This window comes from Dermacentor albipictus, chromosome 6, assembly GCF_038994185.2.
Source record: "Dermacentor albipictus isolate Rhodes 1998 colony chromosome 6, USDA_Dalb.pri_finalv2, whole genome shotgun sequence".
NCBI lineage: Eukaryota > Metazoa > Arthropoda > Arachnida > Ixodida > Ixodidae > Dermacentor > Dermacentor albipictus.
The window spans coordinates 45,582,629-45,605,588 of NC_091826.1; the positions used below are offsets into that span (position 1 = coordinate 45,582,629).

At 45.8% G+C, this 22,960-nt stretch overlaps 1 protein-coding gene across 1 annotated transcript in view; it reads right to left on the reverse strand.

The window, feature by feature from the left end:
• LOC139061017 (uncharacterized) overlaps positions 1-22,960 on the reverse strand; it is a 57,135-nt gene that overhangs the window by 22,111 nt on the left and 12,064 nt on the right. The window contains exons 2-14 of the mRNA XM_070540432.1: positions 22,187-22,272; positions 19,380-19,450; positions 17,308-17,437; positions 13,391-13,500; positions 11,798-11,888; positions 10,771-10,910; positions 9,176-9,319; positions 8,691-8,781; positions 7,067-7,221; positions 5,221-5,328; positions 2,890-2,985; positions 1,492-1,627; positions 178-296 (exon numbers count right to left, since the gene is read on the reverse strand). Of these exons, the coding sequence (XP_070396533.1) occupies positions 178-296; positions 1,492-1,627; positions 2,890-2,985; positions 5,221-5,328; positions 7,067-7,221; positions 8,691-8,781; positions 9,176-9,319; positions 10,771-10,910; positions 11,798-11,888; positions 13,391-13,500; positions 17,308-17,437; positions 19,380-19,450; positions 22,187-22,259 (1,464 nt within the window). The 5' untranslated portion in view covers positions 22,260-22,272. The remainder of the gene's footprint in view (positions 1-177; positions 297-1,491; positions 1,628-2,889; positions 2,986-5,220; positions 5,329-7,066; positions 7,222-8,690; positions 8,782-9,175; positions 9,320-10,770; positions 10,911-11,797; positions 11,889-13,390; positions 13,501-17,307; positions 17,438-19,379; positions 19,451-22,186; positions 22,273-22,960) is intronic.

Here is a 22,960-nt window from a genome sequence, read left to right on the forward strand (position 1 = left end):
GGTAGGTTCCCACTACTCTTGGACATCGGAAGAAGTGCTACGTACGTCAGAGCGCCCAAAATCGTTCACAAACGCAGCAGCTTGGATCGGCAACGGAAACAGCCCGCTCATGCGCGAACAGCGCTATATAGAGATATTCGCTGTAGTGAGAGAAATGCGAGAGGCTCGACGGCTCACCTGCGGCTTAGGGATGCGAAGGGGCGAGATTTGTGGCAACGTGTACAGCTTCTCCCAGACGGTCTCCAGCAGCTTGTCCCGGTTGGACCACAGGGCTCGCTGGCTCACATTCTTGTCGCCTGCACGGAGCCGATACGGTGTCGAATGTGTGTCGCTTCGACGTGTAATCGCAAACTTTTAGCCTGTCCGCTATTCCGGCAAACCGGGGTGGTTTGGGCGGATTGCCGGATTGGCAGGGGCGTAAACATGAGCAGCCGAAGCGGTGCAGCCACCTGGTGGCGTAGAGCTCAACCAGACAAACACCGAGCTGAAACTGCAGTAACCCACTATATCCTGCTTCGCTGCTGGCGAAAATTTTCGGCAGCGGCGTAATTTTGCGTGCAATTACGCCGCTGTCGACAATTTACACCAGCAGCTAAGCAGAATATAGTAGTTAGCTTTGTGTTTGTGTGGTTGAGCTTTGCGCCACCAGCTGGCGCCACCAATCTGGCCGCTCACGCTTACGTCTCCGCTCATCCGGCAAACCGCCCGCGCTTGCCGGAATACCGGACGCACTAAAATTCTCTGTTGTCTACGCAACGCTGCCTTTTGCACTAATGCATGTGTATACTTAAGTCACCGTGCGTTTAGCGCGCCTGAGTGCATGTGCTATCGGCGCGTGAGTCTCTGCTTTCAAATGAAGAGCTTTGCGGCTCTCCCCCGAGACGGAGGCGACCGAACTTATAGCTTACTCGATGCAAACGCGTGGAGGAAATCGATAGCTCCGTACCATAGTTATTGCCTGCGAGGCAGGACGAAAGCAGGCGGCTACAGCTTCCTGAGTGGATCCTGACGCAGCCGAGCGCGGCAGCAGCAATGGTATTGCGTAGCCCCGTTCATTGTTCGCCGAGTGCCTGCAGTGTTTGCACATCTATACAGTGAATGTATGAGACGTGTAAGTGATGAGACGTATAAGCTTTTGCATAGAACGAAGCGATCTTGCGTTAAATTCGAGAGCTGAGTTTTTGCACGCGCAGATTTATTGACGGACACGAAAAATCCACAGAACCCTGTCCATAAACAGCTCAATTCTCTTTAAAATTAGGGGGAGGGGCTGTCGTTCGTTCGTTCGTTCGTTCGTTCGTTCTATTCGCTTACATTGAAAGTCATCGACGATGGTTCCTGCATACCTTTCTAACACTTCGCTACCATTTTATTAATGACCACACGTCGTCATATTTTGGGCGTCAATCTATGGAAGGAAACTGCAAACGTGACAGTTTGGAAACGGGTGTTTCGATATCATGCGACCCTAAAAAGAATAATCACACTCACTTATGAAGAGCAGGTCCAGGTAGCTCTTGCTGTCCTTGCTTACTGCGCAGTCCCTGATGTCGAAGTTCCACACGAACGTCTCGTCCAGCCTGTCTTCCTCTTCGAAGTCGAAGTAGTTCACAGCGTGGTTCTCGGGCTGCACATAGATTAACATCGGAACTCATGCGTTTACAATCATTGAGTTACCTATGTTATCAGCCAGGCACGTAGCCAGGAGTTTATTTTTCGAAGGGGTCCGAAGCCTCCAAATTTATTCATTTTGTGTAAGAAGTGCGAGCTCCGCCTATCTTCTTTTACGGAATCCGAATAGTGTAGGGGTGAGTAAATTACGCCTATTTTCGAACTTCGTAATGGGGGCGTTAATTAGTTTTTTTTCTATGCTTTTAGAAAAAGCAGGTAATAATGGAATGGGATGATAATTTGCTAAGTTGTTCTCGTCCCCTCCCTTACGGGTAGCGACAACATATAGAATTTGCATTTCCTTTGGAAGAAATACCTGGATAAACTATGGGATTATGTGTGTGTGTGTGTGTGTGTGTGTGTGTGAGCTGGCTTATGCCACAATTAAATAGAGGGCGTACTTAACCGGTCTAATTTGTACGTTGTGAATGTCGCATGCAAGGCTATTTCCGAGGGAACGGTGGATGTTGTGCACCTCGTTGTCATCTGTGGGATTAATATATATTGGCTGTCGGAATTTCTGTCGGTCCCATTTAGCGGCTCAGTAGAATGTGAGCTCTGAACAATCTTTAAAAAGAAATGGTTCAATTTTTTCCAGCTAGTTCCGCTCCCTGAATGACGCGGCCGGTTTGTCTTATCGCAAGTTTCTTGCTTGTTCGGAGTTCTATTTAATAGTATGTCCATTTTCTTCCAAGGAACCTCAGATTGATGGCTCTATATATCCAACGTCAAAAATGAGTGCATGAATAATTTCATTTAGCACACCTGCTGCCCTCAGCTGCGCTTCCCTCCGCTTCACCACCACTTCGGTTGCTCTACGATGCACTACGGGTTATTTGCCCTACGCATTACATTAGCTCCCCAACAATACGGGCCACTCCCATTTACTCTTGATGCAACATATATCGTTTCTTCATTCCACCGCACTTCGCGCGGTTTTTGCGTTCTTCACAAGCCTGTTCGTTAACATTGTTGTCAAGGAACAATGCATCTGCGCAAATGAAGACCGCTCATGTTTCCTTCCGCGCATGATCCTGCGTGCTGGCACAAATGAAAAGGGGATGAAGTAGAAAAAAACAAAACAAAAAGGAAACGGAATATTCATCGCGCAGCGGGGAGCAGTTCCATGTAAATATTTCTTTGAGAATCTTCTTTTTTACAGTTTCTTTTTTTTACGCCCAAGTCGACGTAGACTCTTTCGAGTAGCCGTTCGCTCACCTTCCAGGTGCCAAGGAAGTCCTCTTGCATTCCGCTCGTTTCGCGCCGAAGGGGCACGAACTTGTCAAGCTGGGCTCCCGCCGAAAACCACTGGAGCTGGAAAAAGAAACAAAAAAAAGAAACAGTTTGGCACCCCCGTACCCAACCTGAACGAGGAGGTCCACCGCGTAGCGCGAGGTCTCACGTTCCGCGCCCGCGAAGAAGGATCCTCTCTTGGCGTTGGAAATCCAACGGAGGCATGGACAGAGAGGGACAGAATGACCAGATACTGTGATGTTACAAAATTTTATCAAAACTCAAGGCGGGTTTATCCGCCCCCTAACCCCAAACACAAAAGGGCCCAAGCGGTAGACTGGCGGCAGCTACAAACAAAGACCTTCCCCAACCCCGTCCATCTCAGAAGGATACATCCGGACGTCTACTCAGATGATAACTGCAAATTATGCAGCAGGGCTCACGCAACTCTTGGGCACATTCTCTGGGAATGTGACGTTATATGCGAAGAAAATGCGGTTTCCCCAGATGAAGCTGCGGCGCGATGGACGGCCGCGTTGCGCAGCTCAAACCTCGAAAATCAACTATGGGCCATCCAGCAAGCCCGTGAGGCGGCGAGGAGACAGGATCTCCGGACCTCCTCGGGGGCGGCCTAGGCCCAGGCCACGAATTTGCCGGATTGTTAATAAAGTTGTTACCACCACCACCACCAAGGGGCATGCGTTTCTATGGCGGCTTGTGAGGGTAAAGCTATAATGCTCGTACCCAGTCATGTTCAAAAATACGCATACAGAACGACACTGAAAGTCAATCGATCAATCAACAGACCAAACGGTCGCCAAATGTAGCGACGAGATCGCTAAAGATGGCAATCAATAAATCAGTCGATCAATCACTCAATGTGATCCCAGCGTATCTATCGCCGCTTGTGATGGTAAAACTATAATGCTCGTGCCCAATCATGTTCAAAAATACACATACGGAACAACACTAAAAATAAATCAACCAACAGACCAAAAAGTGGCTAAATGTAGCGATGAAATGGCTAAAAATAGCAACACTACAATAAATAAATAAATAAATAAATGAATAAATAAATGTGACTCCAACCTATCGCTGCGAAAATTTCTTTTCCCATCGCACCACCTAGCCCTCTATACTGTCTTCCACTGCCTCCCTCTTGCATCGGCACCGGTCGTGTGACTGTGATAACACTGCGGTTATCTTGCATACAATTACAATAAAGTTTCTCTCTCTCTCTCTCTGCATGCACGACTATATTTCTTCCTCCTAATACAGTGAAAGCTCGTTAATTCGAACTTCAATAATTCGAATTTATGGATAATTCGAACTGTACGATTTGGTCCGGCCAAGCTCCATAGAAGTCTATGTATAAAAAAGTCCGTTAATTCGAACGCGAGAAGTTTCCCTCACGGATAATTCGAACTACGCTCGCCTGGCACACGGCCAGAGAAACGCGCCTAGTGCTTACACACAAGGCTGTATTGCCTCCGAAACGGAGATAACGGCGAGAGAAGGCGAAATCGGACAATAACCTAACCGACACGGGGTCAGCCAGAAGGCAGCGGCGGCTGTCGCCTCTCCGTTCTACGTAACCTCCGAGACTTCTTACCCGTTGCGAATCTCGGAGGCCTCGCAAAAGTTGTACAGCTGCTAATGTTGTGTGGAGATGGCACGGCAAGCTCCAAAACACAGCGAATCAAGTACGTCGCAGCTGCGCTTGTAATCAAGAACCAACGAATCAGGGCCTTCGCCACCTTCACGTGTTCAGCGTCTTTGTCTCGGCAGTCTTCATCGGTTGTGCACTTCTGTTTTCAGCTTAGGAGGTATCGGCCGTCGCGATTCATTGTGATGGTGTTAAGCCTCGGCTAACGTTCGTTTCGGAGGACATCGGTGGTGTGGCACAGTCGGACCCAGAGCTTCGGCTTGAAGATGGCGTGTGGCCGTGGCACACGCCAAATTTCTGACATGCCCTACTGCTTCCAAATCGCAGTGTACTGTTGCCCTCCTTCACTTTCGTTAGTTCGAACTTTCGTTAATTCGAACTGAAGCGGCTTCCCCTTGCGGTTCGAATTAACGAGCTTTTACTGTATCAACTATAACATCGGGTATTTCCGATTCCTCCTGTTTGCCCCGTTTTCGTGCATATACAAACCAGACAATAATAATAATAATAATAATAATAATAATAATAATAATAATAATAATAATAATAATAATAATAATAATAATAATAATAACGTACATAGCGATTCGGTCGGTTCCCTGTCGCGGCCTTCTAAATTACACTTGACATCGTGACGAAACGTGACTTACCGAAGTGAAGTAGAAAGTGGTGACCAAGCGCGTGTAGTGCTCGTCCTCGACGGTCACGTTCTGTCTCACCGATTCCCAGATGTCGCAGGCTACTCCACGAATCACGGCCTGCGGTTGCACAGGCGCCAAAGAAGAGGAAAAGGCGGTCGTGTGTAAGTACGTCATTTCATACTCCACTACGTGCGTGTCAATATTTGTCGAGGATATATATATATATATATATATATATATATATATATATATATATATATATATATATATATATATATATATATATATAGTGAGCATTATTCATACGCGTCGTCTATTCGTATTCATAGGCAGAACCTCGTCTCTCAATATATATATATATATATATATATATATATATATATATATATATATATATATATATATATATATATATATATATATATATATATATCTGTGTGTGTGTGTGTGTGTGTGTGTGTGTGTGTGTGTGTGTGTGTGTGTGTGTGTGTGTGTGTGTGTGTGTGTGTGTGAACGTGTCATGTTTTTCAGCACACTATATAATCGGCGGCCGTAAGCAAGTTACGCACATCTTTAATCTTGATTTGCGTATAAGTGTCTTTTTTTCTTGTTGGAAGACTTGTTGTTCCAGTTCGTAAATGTGGCAGCGTGAATGACATCAAAAGTTGTTACCCATGTCACTCTTGCCTCCGTTTGCAAGAAGTGTTCGAAGTAGCTATGTTTACACATCTGTCGCTTTTATTTAAGCATGAGATTAGTATATGCCAACGTGGCTTTGTTCATGGTAGGTTCGAACTTTTTACGTGAATTCATCTTGCACCTCTAACGCTATAACACGTCTTGCAACACAACAAAATACCTCGCGTCATGATCTCAATATATTCAACTCTACTTTTTGCCCATTATCTGACTCCTGTCTTTGGTTAATTAAATTTTTTCGTTGCATTCTGTACCATTGTTGTTCGATACATTCCGTTTTGTCGTTCGGTTTTGTGTTCGTTGTGTAACACAAGTGCATCAGTATTAAAGCGTAAAGCTGTTCTTGGGCACTTTCAGGAAATAAGTAAGTGAAATGAAACAAATAAATGAATGAAATGAAAATGGTTTCGTGCGCATGCTCCGTAGTCGCGAGTTAGCCCCAACCGTAGCGCCACCTTACAGGAGGAGGCGGCAGAAAGGGGTCGCTTGACCGGCGGATACCGATTTCAAAGCTTCATACCAAGCCTCAGCCTCTCTTTCCTTGCCTGCCTTGTATCGGCATACGCACGACGGGTCTTACGCTTCAGTCTTTTAAATTTAAGTAGAACAAGGCAGAGAGACACGACGACCATCCTGATGACACGCACCTCCACGCCGTTTCAAAGGCGAGCTCATATCATCACTGTCGCCATCCTCGCCTTCGTCAACAACATCCTTGAACCCTTTTGTGCTTCCTGGCTTTAATCTTGCCGTGCTGGTGCGGTAGTTTGCGAAAACGTCATCTCGTTCCCGTGGCGGTCCAAGGCGGGGCTTGAAAAATTCGCTTTAAGAATCGAGGCGCACGCCGAGTTTGACTAACGTTGACGACGGTGACGGCGACAGAGCTCGCCGTCTATGCGTCCCTGCTTCCTCGCAACGAGTGGTGTCCACTTCGCAGCCGTTAGCGACGGCTCCCCACAGAATAATAATGGAAGCCCATCTCGAAGGCCATGCTACTGCAGGGAGGGGTATGAGGTCTAAAAGACCGATGACGTTGCTTAGATGCCAACTGTAAAGCCCAAGCACGAGTTGGGTCCCGTGGCCCCCGCGAATCGCGGCGTCTAACGTCTTCGTTGTATTTACGAACAGACCGCGCGGCACGCGCTGTGACACTGACCTGGCCCACGTAGTAGAAGTCTCCGACGAGCTCGAGCATCTCGGCGGGACTCTTCATGGTTTGGATGTCCCTGCTCTCCATGGTCCTGGAGAAGTAGGACTTGGAGATGTGGTCGATCGTGCAGCTGCCCTCCTTGTCGAACCGATACATGACGCCTACGAGAGGAACGAGGGAAGGGAGTGCTTACTCGAGCACCGCCGTGCATAGTTGCAAAGTGCAAGAATGACCAACGCGGGCGCGTGGACATCGTTGGAATGTTCTGTGCTTGTCGTAGGAATGCAGTAAAGCAAAAGGCAAGGCAAGCGTGCATGACTTCAGGGCGTTAAACACCAGCAATCAATGGGTAAGCATCCGAGCTTTCTTTCATCGTTATTTTTATGCGTTGCATATTGCAATCACTTAGTTCAGCCCTTGGGCGCGGCCGGTCAGCCACCATTGACCTTGAGCGCAACCACGTGACGTGACGTCACGACAGCCGGAGGAAAAGCTGGGCCCCAACTCGCGCGGTCGCGCGCGGCCGCAGCCACCACCTGACTCCCGCTCCTCCCGCTAGGGGCGCTGCGCCGGCGCGTGACGTCACGGAGGAAAAGCTGGGCCCCAACTGGCGCGGTCGCGTGCGGCCGCGCAATATGCAACGCATTCTTGGCTTAACTAAGCTAAGCCTGGCCATTTTATTTTTTTCACGTGATCTGGCGTCAATGGGAGTGTTGTCCACCTTTCACATTCAGATGCACGGGTTTGTGGCAAGCAGTATAGCCATCACGCTACGAGACAGTCACCTGCCATGTTTAATATATTGTTCGTTTAGAACGCAATGTAGTCGATATGTACCGCTATATAATTAGAATATGCCCTAGAATATGCCATCAAAATCCATGACGTCACAGCCACCAGATGCGGGAACGTCAACGAGCCGTAGCCAACCGTCTTTCGTTCTTGCCCTTTTTCTGGCTTACCAAGAGTCTTATCGTAGGTGAGGGTGGTGTTTTTGGTGTTGTAGAAAGGTAATTTACTCTAATAAAGTTCTTGTCACTGTCACTGATGCAGAAGAAATAATTTTTATCTCTAGTGTCCCTTTGAGTTCACCCCGTGTTAGTCTCTCTCCTGGTTCGCTCCCGTTTCGAGTAATCTTCGCAGCTCCATTTGATGAAAATTTAACCGATTGTTTTTTTATCGCTAACGTTACATAACGGGTGTGACAGTCGTTAGAAATGAAGAGGTGTTGCCAGCAAATTGAGATTATTCGCTGTAGAAAAACAAGGAAATCTTGAGCGGTGCAGGACTTGACGAAACAAAAGACCACGCGGCAAGAAAGAAAGAAAGAAAGAAAGAAAGAAAGAAAGAAAGAAAGAAAGAAAGAAAGAAAGAAAGAAAGAAAGAAAGAAAGAAAGAGAAACTAGTAAATAAACACAGGGTGCTAAACGAACGCTGTGCCCGAAAGCAGGCGCAGATTGAGGCGTATGTGCATATGTGAGACCACGACTTGGGGAAGGCACGACAGAGTATTTGTATGTTCTGATATATATATATATATATATATATATATATATATATATATATATATATATATATATATATATATATATATATAAAATTTAAACAGAGAACAGTAACTGCGACAAACCTGAGTTGAAGTCATGGATTTCTGCCGTCGTGTCTCCGGTGTTTTGGAAGAGTTCCACCCTCGCGAGCTTGTTGGTGCCGTCGTACCAGATCTGATAGAAAGCGAGAGAAAACATCTTTAACGAAAAAGCCACAAGCGGGATAATTAAGACAGCGCCGTGTGCAATAGAGTCGTGCGCACAAAGCTTGCTACGAATTATTAACCTACATAACGGGAACACCAAGCGAAAAACGCAGTAAAAGACTTCGTTATATCGAAATCGCTTCTTTCGATACATCGCTTTATTCGAAGTTTTTCGTGGTCCTGCAAGTGCAGCGTGTGATCGAATCGTGTATACCTGAGAGTTGCTCAACAATGACGACAACCTGCGTTATACGCACATAGTGCAAAAAGCTGCAGCAAACCTCAATTGTTTTATAACGCCAGGCATATGGAATTTTGCCAGCGGGAAACGCGGACTGGCCAGCTATATTGCCGCTACTCACCTTGTTCACAGTGACGTGCAGTTCGGGCTTCAAGCCTCGCGTGTTGTAGTAAATCTCATACTGGAAAGAAACCTGCTGGGGGATTGTTGACAGCTTTTTGGACGCTGGGTTCTTCTTGCCATCGCACCCAATGCCAGTCTTGAGCTGCGGTAAAAAAACAAAAAACAAATAGGATTCCGGTAGAACCCATCAATCAATGACAGTCGGTGTCAATGCGAGAAAACTTGGGTGAAGGCTCACCCGATCGATCGATCGATCGATCAATCAATCAATCAATCAATCAATCAATCAATCAATCAATCAATCAATCAATCAATCAATCAATCAATCAATCAATCAATCAATCAATCAATCAATCAATCAATCAATCAATGTGGCCAAGGACAACCCTAAGGTCCTAGTGCAGGCGAGCGCATATACATAATAAAACCGAAATACAAAGCAAGCAAGTAAAAAAAGAAGCTGCAGAAGAACACAAGTAAACAGAAATAATGAATAAAAAGGACAAATTATCAAGACTTTGCATACAAGAAAACGCTAGGTAAATACAGAAGAAAAAGCTGGAGAAAGACTGTCGAGCAATGTGTGAAACTACAAAACAACAACGCAGAGCTATGCAACTACTAATAATCGCCATAATGGCAAACATCATATGGCACCGGATCACAAGTATTAGCAGCAGCTTAGGGCTACGATAATGAGTGTAAGCAATGACATCGTAGCGGAAAGTCATGATACAATGATATATTATTCCGACACACACTATCTGCGCACGCCAGACTTGAGTTATGTGGCAAAATGACACTTGCGGAGGGTTTATTGGCGCTGAGCGTCGAAACATGGCGAGCACAACGTTCCAAGGCCTAACGCCCGCCGACCGCCTGTCGCGAGCCTCTTTTCACTTATTCTTCGATGCGCCGCGATAGCAGTGGCTCGCAAAAGATGCTTCGACGCGTACCCGTTGACGCAGCCTGCACCGTACTAGACTTACATCACACAGTATTGTAACGCGATCTCTACGTCAATACAGCATCGCACATATGAACCAGGAACTAGAGAGAGAGAGAGAACGGAAGAAGGAAAGGCAGGGAGGTTAACCAGGCTGAGTCGAGTTTGCTACCCTACACGTGGGGAGGGGAATGGGGAATGAGAGACAGAGAACATGCGCCTATACCGCACTTTCACATGCACTAAGTTAGGTGCAGGATGTCTATAGTCAGGCATTCAAGTCTGTTGCCTTTAGGTGGAGGTAGTGAAGAAGCGCTCGAACTTCTTTCAGGGCTAAAGCAGGAACCTAGGTACAGCAAAGTAGGGTAGGGGTACGCAAAATAAATGCGCTCGAATTCAGAATGGAACGAGGCTATATGTAGCCGCAGCCATGTTAACAGCGTGCTTCGTGCTGTCAACGTCACCATGCGTACGTTCGTAAACGAAGACGAGATTAAGAAGAACATGCACTTGGGCCTTGCACGAGTTGCACTTAAAACGAGAGTCTATATAGTCAGTAGAAGTCTATACTGCGCAGCTTACGGAGCGTGCGCGTACAGTCCGTTTGCCGCAACACAGCTCGGCCGCAACCACCCTCGAATACTCACGTTCATCTGACCAATCTTGGGGGTGAACGGCTCAAAGTTGTAGTAGTCGAAGATTGTGCGATTGTCGCTATTGTCGTGGTTGATCTCCAGTCGGACAGGAGCCTCGCCCTTCTTCACACCATTTTCCGTCCAGTCGGCCGCTGAATCCAATCAATCAATCAATCAATCAACCAATCAATCAATCAATCAATCAATCAATCAATCAATCAATCAATCAATCAATCAATCAATCAATGATGGTTGTGTTGATACATTGGTGTTTATCAATGAAGATACAATGACCAGAAACGACGTATTGGTCTAGCTACTTGAGCACTGTATATGCAATGCTTTCATATACATCAGCCGATCGTGAAGCTGTGTACAAGCTCATAGAAATATACGTGAAGACCGCCTGGATTGATTGCATAAAACAAGTACAACAAGATGTACACAGAAGACAAGTTATGTTATGACAGATATAGAAGGCATATTGTACAAAACAAGAACACAGGCACACAAGATAAGTGCGCAGCATGAGTAATAGAATACCGTTGAAGAGTAATAATGAGCTTAAGACCATTTGATCTGAGAATGAATAATAGTGCATTAGAAACGTAGAGACGGCGCTCTGTCTTTGTCACTTTGGGCTCCTATAACTGAAGGCGAAAAAAATAAAGATTCGGCGTGGGGTTCGGCGTGCGCCTCCACCTTGCGTGACGTAGCAGTTATGACGACTTTTAATCAGCCCCAATAACTGGGTCACGAGACCCAGCGCTGTCCACGACGACGATGATGATGATGATGATGATGATGATGACAACGACGACGACGACGATGATGATGATGTTGACGACGACGACGATGATGATGAAGATGATGATGATGATGATGATCGCACAGAGGTGACGAAGAGGGAAGACAAACGCATGATGACGATAATAATTACGTAGAGACGAGGAAGAAGTTGCACAGTATGACATTTCAACATTGTCATGCATTACGTTACGTCTCTATTATACTGGTTGAAACTAAGCACTGCACTTACTCCGGACGTAGATGTCGTACTGCTTCCCGTTGAAGTTTCCCTGGAAGTGGTTGGTGCTGACTCCGCGCACTGTCGTCTGTTCGACGTATTTCTGAAACGTTTACAAGATTGCCTTCAGATATACGGCGCGTAGACAAAGGACGTATGCTGCACGAGTGTGTCCTTAACTGGTTGCTTAACGACATCGTCCATGGAGCTAGCGCTTCTACCGCAGGAATTTTTTCTAACAGATGTAACAGAAGATCCACCGGTGTTTCGAGCAAGAAAGCGCTCCTTCGTGCTAACTCGTGTGAAATATTTAATGTGATATTGCGTAACCAAAAGGGAAATAGAAAAAAAAAGGGAAACTAAAAGTCGTCTTGAGCTTTTTCTTTACGTTTTATTTAGTACTGAAGGCCGAGAGTGTCCCTCTAGTTTGGGGCAATATTATAGAGAGTACCCAAAATATATCGAAACTGGTACTATTATCACCACTCCTACAGAGCGGACGGGCATGCCTCTAAAAATTAGCAGGTTTGCAACCTCGACATTCGCCACAACGCAAGTAATTAAGAAGCAAGTAGCAACTGAATTTTATTTAACCTCACAAAGCTCTAACACCATTTTACACCAATGAAAATTAGAACAACTTGTTCACCGTTATTTCTGGCCACGGATGGTACATTCTCACAATAACACTGATATGTTATTTGCGTAAAATTATTTTAGTGCAGTGTTTTACGACTTGGTAATTGGTAGACTGAGCTGCCAATAACTCAAAACTCGCTCTAGCGCGTAAAACAGTAGCCTCTGCTTTGCGTTGCAGATCAGAATTATCAGGCGCAATTTATGATGTCCGCAGGCGTTGATAACGTAAGGGTGTTAGAATATTAGAAACCTACAAATAACGAATCGAATGTTGCTCTATTCGAATCTGTCTTCCAATCGAATAGTAACGCACCGTACGCAAATGCGCATATGTTTCGAATAGATTTCTAATATTTCAAATCGCCAACGGCCGTTGTGCGCTCAAGCATAGACTTAGAGCAGAAGTGCGATAACCTTCATCCAGACGACCATTGCAGACGTAAAACGCGAGACGTTTTCTAGTGGTCCACACTACGGTCAATCAGGGAGCCATACTTATACCGTCGAAACCTCTATCATTCCCATTCTCCGAAGAGCCCTGGTATACAAGAACAAACTACATCCCTGTTTCTAATTTTCCATTTGTGCTCTTAATAAGCAAGGCTCCATAGCGTACGGCGTAATGATAGAAACTTGTTAACGTTACCGATACTAGGGTGTGAACATCATGATATATTAACGCTAAAAACAGCTGTTCATTCTTTCTTCGCGAAATATTCCAAAAGTATTCCATATTCGATTCGAGTGGATTCTCTCCTGGCATCGTTCGGTTCACAGTCGATTCGGTCTCGAAAATCACAGTTTCGACGCTCGTAGAATACTATATGTGGCCCGAAAAGTGAGCACTTCTTTATCTAGTGCGCTGTTTCCAAGAATTATACTTCGAGTCAACGGTTAAAAACGAGAAAAAAAGGGAACATCGAGTAGCGTTTCCTTCCATTTTGAACAACGAAATCAAGCACCCACCATGACGTTGGGCGGAACCTGGAACAGCTGGGACGAAGGGCCGACATAGACGGTGTTCTTATCGACGATTGCCTCAGTCTTAGACAGATCCATTATGATGCATACATCCTCTGAAATAATCCGAACAGAATAATCAAATAAAAGGGGAGAGAGAGATAAAAGAAAGGCCTTTAGATATCACCGCATGGAAGCACACAAAATTCTTGCCCAGTCGCTATGCGCAGATAAAATATTTTTAAAAAATGTTGCGCAATGATAGACGACGAGTGCGTACGTTGTAAGGAGGCGACAGCATTTCAGTGTAAACCGCGCCTCATTATGACACGATTCGTTGGAGTTCTCACGACACAATTATTAGAGATGTTTCCCGTACAAGTTGCCGCACGTTTCTTTTTTTTTATTTATTTGAAAATACTGCCAGCTGCTTTTTGGCAGCCAAAGCAGGAGTGGCACATAGGAAATAAAAAGGGATACTGTACAAGCAAACAAAATATCGAAATAAAATTCGAACACAGCAAGCTCACACTCAGTGCAACACAGATCATACTTGTACGCTACTGCGCAGAACAATATCTCTAAAACTAAAGACACGAGTTGAATAAAAAATTCGCTACGAAAGGATTTGCGTGCTTCGCTCACAACTGAGAAATAGCCGATAAGAAAGAGTCGACGGTACGCTTGTTCGTTACCTCTTGTGGAAGCCTGTTCCGTTCTCTTATCGTTCTAGGAAAAAAAATGAAAATTGATAAGCGATCGTTCTAGCCTTGAGTACAATAAGGGCAAGTTTGTGCTTTCCGCGGGTACTTCTACACGTGTTAAACTGTAAGTATTTGCCAAAATTAATTTTGGTTTGGCCGTTGACTAGCCTGTAAAGCATCTTCAGACGGTGTAGCTTACGGCGTTCCTCCAGTGTTGGAAGACCAGACCTTCAACGGAGATCAGATTCCAAATAAGTACGGATTCTTACTCGATACAGACTGCCCACGAAATGAACACACGCGTATACAGGACAGGCGCTGGACAAAGGCAGGAACGCACAATTGCTATTACGTTACTCGTGATTGATAATTTTGTTGTTTTTATTACGGCTTGATTGATGATGCTTAGGGCTAGTGTGACGCTCCGTCGACAAGTCACTGCCCGTATCACTGTCCGAGTCCATTGCACGCGTACGCTCCGACACGGGCTCGTGTGGACTAAACTCGGTTTCCGTTTTTTTTCCGTTGATATCTTTCCGTTCAATGACGAAACATCCGGTAAGGCTAGGTTAGGTTAGGTTACATCAGGCGGGGTTCTTGCGTTTGGTCCTGATAAAGACTTTAAAAAAAGATTTTTTGTATGGCGTTCTGTACGATCTGCTAAACCATATTACGACGTGACAACTGTGTTGCTATGGAAACGGTTGAGTATTGTATGCATCCTATAAGAACATCCAGCGCATGCAGAGGTAAACGGACATTCCGTGGAAGCCAAATAGACAAGATTATTCAGGCGCCGCTAACGCTCGGGCGCACATTGAGTCATATCCCACGTACTTTCTTGGAAGCGTCAGCATTTATCGTGCTTTAATGTAACTCCTTGCATATCTTCGGGACGTTGGCTTGATCTATAGGATTCAGAACGTTCTATATACACGTTAGAACAATTGAACTTCAACTTACATGGAAATACCACGTCCGCTATTTTTTTACTTTCATGCCCCATTTCTTTCTCTCTCTCTCTCTCTCTCCTAGGGCGTTTCAATCCTTCACCTCCTTCTTCATGCCTAAGGGTACGAGGGTTGATCCAGAAATAAGCTTCCCATCAATTTTAAAAACAGACAACATTGTTTATTTTCATAGAAATTTACATCATTGGAAAGGTGAAATTTCGCTCCATTTTTCTGCATAATCGCCGTCTTTTCTTATGCATTTTTGTAGACGGTGCTCCAATTTCTCTATTCCAATGTCGTAGAACTCCGCCGCCAACCCTTCGAGGAAGCGTTTCACCTCTTCTTTGACTGCATCGTCGCTCCGGAAGCGTTGGCCACTCAAATGTTCCTTTAACTTGGGGAGCAAGGGTAATCACTAGGCGCGAGTTCCTGACTGTATGGTGGGTGGGGCATCGCAGTCCACCCAAAGTTTGTCAAAAAGTTCCTTAGTTTGACGTGGGACGTGAGGTCGGGCATTGTCGTGAAGCAGCGTTACACCGGCTGCCAGTCGTCTTCGCCGGCGGTTCTGGATAGCTCACCTGAGTTTTGTTAGTGTCACACAGTCAGTGACTGAGTTTATTGTTGTCCCACGTTCTGTGAAATCGATCAGTAGTATCCCCTTACGATACCTCCCCCCCCAAAAAAAAGAAAAAAAGAAAACACTGGCCATGACTTTGTCAGCAGAAGGAGTCTGTTTAAACTTCTTTGCGACTGGTGACTCTGGCTGACGCCACTGTTTGGATTTTTGTTTCGTTTCGGGAGTGAAATGAAACACCTACGTTTCGTCTCCCGTGACAATGGAGCCCAACAATCCCTACTTATCTTCTTGACACTTTTGACGAAACTGGCGAGCACAGTCAAGGCGTTTATCCTTGTGGTCTGATATCAATAGCCGCGGGACCCACCGCGCACAACACCTGTGATACCCCAATTTTTCGGTCAATGCTCTTTCCACTGTACCGCAAGAACTTCCAGAAATATGAGCAACAAGTTCACGGACGGCGATCCTCCTGTTTCGAAGCACTTCGCGTCGGACCATCTCGATAACCGCCTCCGAAACTGACGGTCTTCCACTCCGTTCTTCATCGTGGACTTCCTTCCGACCGGCACTAAACACCCTTCACAACTTTCGGACGTGTTGAACGGATGTACACTTGTCGCCGTACGCCTCTGTCAACCGACGATGTATATCCACGGGTGGAGTCCCTTTGGCGTGCAAAAATTACGGAACGAATCTCGCTCTTGGCGGGATCAACAATGGGGACCTCCATGTCGGACGGCTGCTGAGCCAAGAATGAGCGGCGCAGCGAAGCACGGCCGGGGGGAAGGAAGAATGGGCTAACAGCCGCACGCAACAGTGTTGCCAGATTTCGCCTCGCACCTTCCCGTGTGGCTGGAGCTCCTTGCGAACCTTATTTCTGGATCAACCCTGGTATGTATAGGCCACTATGGGGAAGTCGAAAGAGAGAGAGAGAGAGAGAAGTGGTTCTGGCGGGGAAAGGAGGAAAGGCTGGCACTATCTCCTGCAACCCATGCGGGAGCACGGCTCAGCGCCAGCAGGGTGGGGGAGATGGGAGAGGGAGAGGGTAGGAGGGAGAAAGGTAGAGGAATCTCCATGTTTGATTAAAGAGCCGTCTCTCTCTCTCTCTAAATGTGCTCCTAGGCACCGTTTCACCGGTACAGTTTTTTTATGCGAAGCATATTACTAGAGCTCAACCCAGCTCCTCAGGCGCGGTGGGGTCGCCTTCAATACCACGTGACATCGTGACGTCACGACAGAGGAGAAACGGGGCTCCAACTCGCGCCGTCGCTCGCGGCGTCGCGGCGGTGTATAAGCAGCTGCGCTTGCCTCTGCTAGACACTCACGAGGTGAGATGCCTCCTGGAGACAGAGCTGCTCGTTGGAATGAGAAGCGAAGGTTGCGGCGTGCTACAGAGACTGTTTCTAGGTGGCTTTGCTACGGCACAGCGACTACGCGCCCCGCATCGGACGCGGTGAGCGTCGAGCAACGCAGCGTTCGGCGCGACAACGAAATGTGCGCCTGAGCAAGCGCCGCACGCCTGAGCCGACGCCGACGACACCGGCTTTTCTGCGACACGAGCTCCTTAACGCCGTCGCGTTAAAATAAAGGCTAGTATGCTTCGCATCCTGGGCTTAACCTTAGCTAAGCCACAGCCTTTTTTTTGCACTTTACGAAGGCAAAACGAGCAGCTTCAGTCGTACTCACCGAGGAAGGTGACTTCTTCGTTGGTTTCGAGGAAGTAGTACATGTACGACGTAGTTCCTTCGATGAGCAACTCCATGTAACCGGTGCCGTCATCCCGGTTGTGGTACTCCCTGACAAACTCCGACTGATTCTGCGCGCCAAGAACAGAAGTCGGATATACGTGAGGACGAGCACTGGACAGTTCTGTCAGTACGAGTAACGAAGCTTCGTTGATTACGCCTCTCTATAGCTGTCCGCGACCCCTCTGAAAAATGGTAACGAATTTATGCGGTTTCTCCGACTCGGTATAGTCATTTGCTGCAACAACAGCAAGCTGTACGAGGCTATTCTGTGAAGCATACGCGACGATCCTTTGAGGCATTGCGTTTCTTCGGATCAACTTGCCGTGGCAAAGAACGCTGTAAAGGTCGCTCCGCCACGTGGCGGCAGCGCCTTGGAACTAAGTGTATCTCGCTCACAAGTTTCTATTTACCATTCTTATTTTGTATACGATGTTTTTTGCCATGTTGTTTGCCTTCCTTCCTTATTTTGTGATTTGCCTCTGTATTTACTTACTTTGCCTCTCCCCTCTGCAATGTACAACCGTACCTTGAGGGTATGATAAATAAATAAATAAATAAATAAATAAATAAATAAGTGACAGACAGAGCAGCTGTTCGCGGGAGTCAGCACAATTTCGTCACTACCGTGTCGCCGCTATCGAATGCTTCTGTCTTCTTTCTTTCTTTTTTTAACGTACGTTCTGCGAGCTTCCGAGCTGTTGGAGTGTGTACATCTCGCTTTGTTAAGCCTTTCTTACAGATTCTCCGCTTTTAATAAAATACTGCTTATAACGACGAAGTCGAATTTTTTTGTTTAATCGTGGAACTTCGTTATAGCGAGGGTTCGCTGTGCTTGTACTATTGAATCCGAATACCCGCTCGGACGCCCGCACTCTCGGTGTCCGCACAACGCACAAAGCATTGCGCAAATTGTCAAACCGCCGCGGGCTTTTCATGTCCGGAAGAGCTGTTTATGTAAGTGTGGTTATTGAACTTCCTAAAACCGGAATTTCTGTTGTGCAGGATCCGCCTATGTAGCTATATTCAGCTCGGCCGAGTAACATCCACTTTTTATAAATGCGAAGCTTTATATAGGAAGCTGTCAGTATAAGGTTACGCAAGGTCATTTAAAAATTCTAGGTGTACCTTAAAAGACCTTTCTTTACTTTGCTGACAAATCCGGCAAAAGAATGGTACAATCTTAAGTTAGGCGTAATACTGTCTGTCCATAATTCTAAATATCATGAAAATATATGCAGTCGTTAATTAATGAAGTTTAGTATAACCCTCAGTTACCAGATCAAACCTTGGTTTTGCGGGGAGTGTGAAGTGATAAGCTAACTTAGGAGTTTGAAAATAGCCAATCTGCATTATCTATATAGTAAGGGTACATTTAATGTATAGGCACACTACCCTACGACGATTTGTGGGTCCTGGGTCCTCTGGGCACGAAGGCCACGTCACCCGCAACAAAAGTCCGAAGCTCCGCCCCTTTTAGGCACTATAGGCGCGGCTACCGCGCAACCAGCGCGGAGGATGCTCGCTCATTGGTGCAATGATTGCTCGATGGGAGAGGAGGAGGGCAGCGGATTGCTATTGGCTGCCGCTCGCCACTCTCCACTGCCGCTCCTGCTCTGGCACTGTAAACACGAAGGCACCAGGGGTGCGATCTTGTACGCGTTCCAAACTCGAACGGACGCGGTCCGTTCCGTTGCGTTCGTCCGATAGCAGACAACACGGAATGATTGACAGCAGATATCACTTCACAATTGACGTCATGGCGTTCGACACCGTTCAAACTGACCAACCGTGTGCGGCTCGGTGGAACGGACCGCCTCCGTTCTATTTTGGAACGCGTACAAGATCGCACCCCAGGTTCCGGCCAAAAGGACATGAAAAGAATGTATACCCAAAAAGCCCACTCGATTATACGCTTAAACGAGGAGCCACCACATAGCGCTTCGCGCAACGACATTTCCCCTTAAGAAAATTTCGGCCGTAATTTTTTTTTACTACGTACAGTCGACTTACCTTTCCAATGTGTGTAACCTCGGCGTCGACATGGAAGGACTTGGACAGCACATCCGAGAACCCTTTATAGGCTGGAAAGCGAAGAGTGGGGTTGTGTTAACGCCTTTACTCACTGGGTGCGTGATAGTTTATTCATTTATGACGTAAGCTCTCAGAGAAAAGCGGAGTGGAATTGCTTTCCTTATGACCTTATGGCTGTCCTAGGGCTTTTTACTACTACTACTACTACTACTACTACTACTACTACTACTACTACTACTACTACTACTACTACTACTACTAATTATTATTATTATTATTATTATTATTATTATTATTATTATTATTATTATTATTATTATTATTATTGTTGTTGTTGTTGTTGTTGTTGTTGTTATCGTAAAATTTGATGTTGCAACGTACTGTGCACCAGTTTAAAAAATGAGGGTGTGCCCAATTTCTGTCCCGTCGATTGTGTCCGCTTGTTGTCTTATTATGGTTTATACCGACGCTTCTATTTGTTACAGTAGCACAACGCACCCCCCGAAGTACCTCTAATAAAAAGGACCATATTGTCCGTAAAACCGCACCAATACGGAACAGAATCGCTGAAGTTGGCTTTCCCGCTGAATGTCTCCTACTGCGGAGAAGTCAGATCTGGCAAACGAAGATGGTTTAAACTCTATAGAAATGCTAAATTAGTTTATATTGACAAAGTCATCGAAAACTTATCTTTCGGGAATTTTGCGGCAGTATGCCGATTACTAGACGAGAAAAATGGTCGACGTTCCACTTAACTTATTTTAAAATTTCGCGCGATAACCTCCTGCGGCGGCACGTCATCGTAACATCACGCATTTCAAAGTACTTTATCGCATTCGGGTAGTTGCGATTCGGTAAACGTTCTTGAAGCTTCCTACGTTTAGTCTGTCATTCTTTAAGTATTCAATACGGTGTTATCTTTACTCATAGAAGATTGACTAGGCCCGAGCAGACACTGTCGAAATCGATGACGTCACCAGCTAGCTGGTGCTGATTCCGTTCTTGCATTCTTTTTTTTTTCTGGCTTACCAAACGTCTTCCCACGATAATAGTTACTTTCTTCGATATTGAAACAGCGTAATTAACTGATACAGCTTAATGTATTTTTTTTCTCTTCGATAAGCGGACGCTACAGATGGACATCGAGTTAGCCTGCGTTAGTAAGTTACACTTCTGTAATATAAAAACTGTCATTCTCGCGGCCACAAGAGGCTTAGTAAGTAATGAAATACGCAAGTACGAGGTACAGGTGGCGACGCCGCTGTGAACTTTCCGCACCACTTCGCCGTGACGTCACTGATTTTTGCCAGCGTCTGCACGCTGCTTCCGCTGCAGCAGAGCGGTGGCTGCTGCGCAGAGGCTCCAGTTCCTGAGCGAACGCATAGGGGGCAGTTAGGGGCGACTTCAGAAGAATCATTCTGTGTCATTCGATTTAAAAAAGAATGCTTCGCTTTCACGTAACTTATATGCGAATTCATTGTTTTTAGTTTATATTTCTGGCCACTCTCACCAAGTTTGCATCATATTGTAGGTAATATGTGCTGTGCTGTATACTATCACGCTTCGCACCTACAACAAGCACGACACTGCACTTGCATCTGTTAACATGCGGTTTCATCGCCGCCATTGCTGTGGCGCCCCAGATAACTCAACGAGGTTGTTACTCATTTACGAGCTCCTCGATCAGTTATCCGGGCGTCCACTTGCCAACAGTGTTACACGTGTCAAATAATGTCTATAAACCTAACTTTTATGACTAAGAAGGCACCGGGCGAATTTCATGTGCGATACGTTATTCTATTTAGAAATGAGGAGATATTCGATATACGATTCGGTGGCTGTTTTCATTGAATACTCGTATTCAATCTGACTCGAACATTGCAGCGTTCTCTAACATCTCTAATTGCATTGCGAAAGCAATGACATGGACATTCCAGGCGAATTATCGCCGTCGCCGTCGCCGTGATGTTTCGTATTCACCACCACTACCACGTGTATATGTTTTGCGTCGCCCTGCAGGTGAGTGTGCGTTGCCGTGAAGGGAAAGCTGCGCGGGCTGAGTTTGCGCACATGTGTTACTGCGCCAAGTAGTCCGGCAGCGCTGGGCAGCGCTTTCGGCTTCTTGGAGCAGACGCCGAAACTGCGCATCTTCAACGTGTGACGGTTTTCTCATTTAGCCAAATCGCGGAAAAATACAACACAAGCAAGCCTTATTAACACTGAACTGCGTACTTCGTCTTATTTTGGGGTTGTATATCAGGTGTTTATGTTTATGTCTTCCCCGGCCTAACCAAACAAAGATAAGAATGTGGGACTTTTTCCAGGAGCGCTCTTACTTGTGCCCGCAATGCCTCCGCATGTAGCTTTATCTTGAGTGCCACAGAAAGTTGTCCGCAAATATAGCTCGTGTGTTTGTTCGGGCTTCTTGTGAGAGTAATTTGTTCGCTGCAATCAATACTCGAAAGAAACTGTTTTGACAAAAATATATCACCTAGTTCCGAACGGACAATGGCACATTCTCGCGCTGTCTTGAGATGCTAGTTCTTAAACTTCATCCCCATTTCCCGTTTTTTTCTTCTTTGTAGCTTACCAACACGAAAGCAAATGAAAAAAAAATTATCAGCAGTCAAAAGCATAAGGTAAAAATTTTCTCAGAAATTAGAACTTGGTACTTCTTTTGAACCACGTGATGCAACTCACACAGAGGGAAATCACTTTATTTTACAATCGCCTATGGCCCAGTTGTGGGCGCTGGTAGGAGAGGACGAAATTTTATTAACACTTACTCGGATTTTGTGCGAAGGTGGCGAGACTGGTGAGTGTCAAGCATAATGTTGCCGTGATCCATAACCGCTGCATCTTGACTGTATACCTATGAGAAATCGAAAAAAGAAGACAAAATATGTGTATCCTCCACATTCTTGGAATGAACGTCATCTGGAGCATTCGAATAGATACGCTTATGTACGACCTTGTGCAAGCTTGTGGCCACGACGCGTAATATAAATATATATTTTGCTTTCTACCACTGAAAGGTGCACAAGCGATGCGTTTGCGTTTCGTGGATATGTGCTGCTAACAGACAACTTCGACACTGCGTGTACCTGGTGTTGGCTCGCGTCCGCTCTTGGCCCATCACCGAAAATGGATGTGTCGAGGTGACACGAGGGAGTATTATTGTAGCCTTAAATTAATTAATTAATTAATTAATTAGTTAATTTGCATACTGCTGCCAATCTTGGGCTATAGCAGAAGTGGTGATAACGTCATATGTCGATTGTAGACAGAAAGTTGGTCAGGGGCAATGAACGAACATTTCCGAGCAATGCATTCAAACGTTCAGTCGTTGAGGGGGGAAAAACTGTGTTTATACGTGTCAGTTCTAGATCGCAATGGCAAAAGATTTAGGTTGTGAGGGCTACGTATGCGGGGAAGGTTCAGCAAATCGAAAGTATTTATCTAAGTGGGCACAGCGTTCCAAAGTTAATTAAGGTGTGCAGGATCTTTGCGCTTTCTTTGTGGCGACGAGCTACCAGAGTGGTTAAGTTGAGATTAGACAG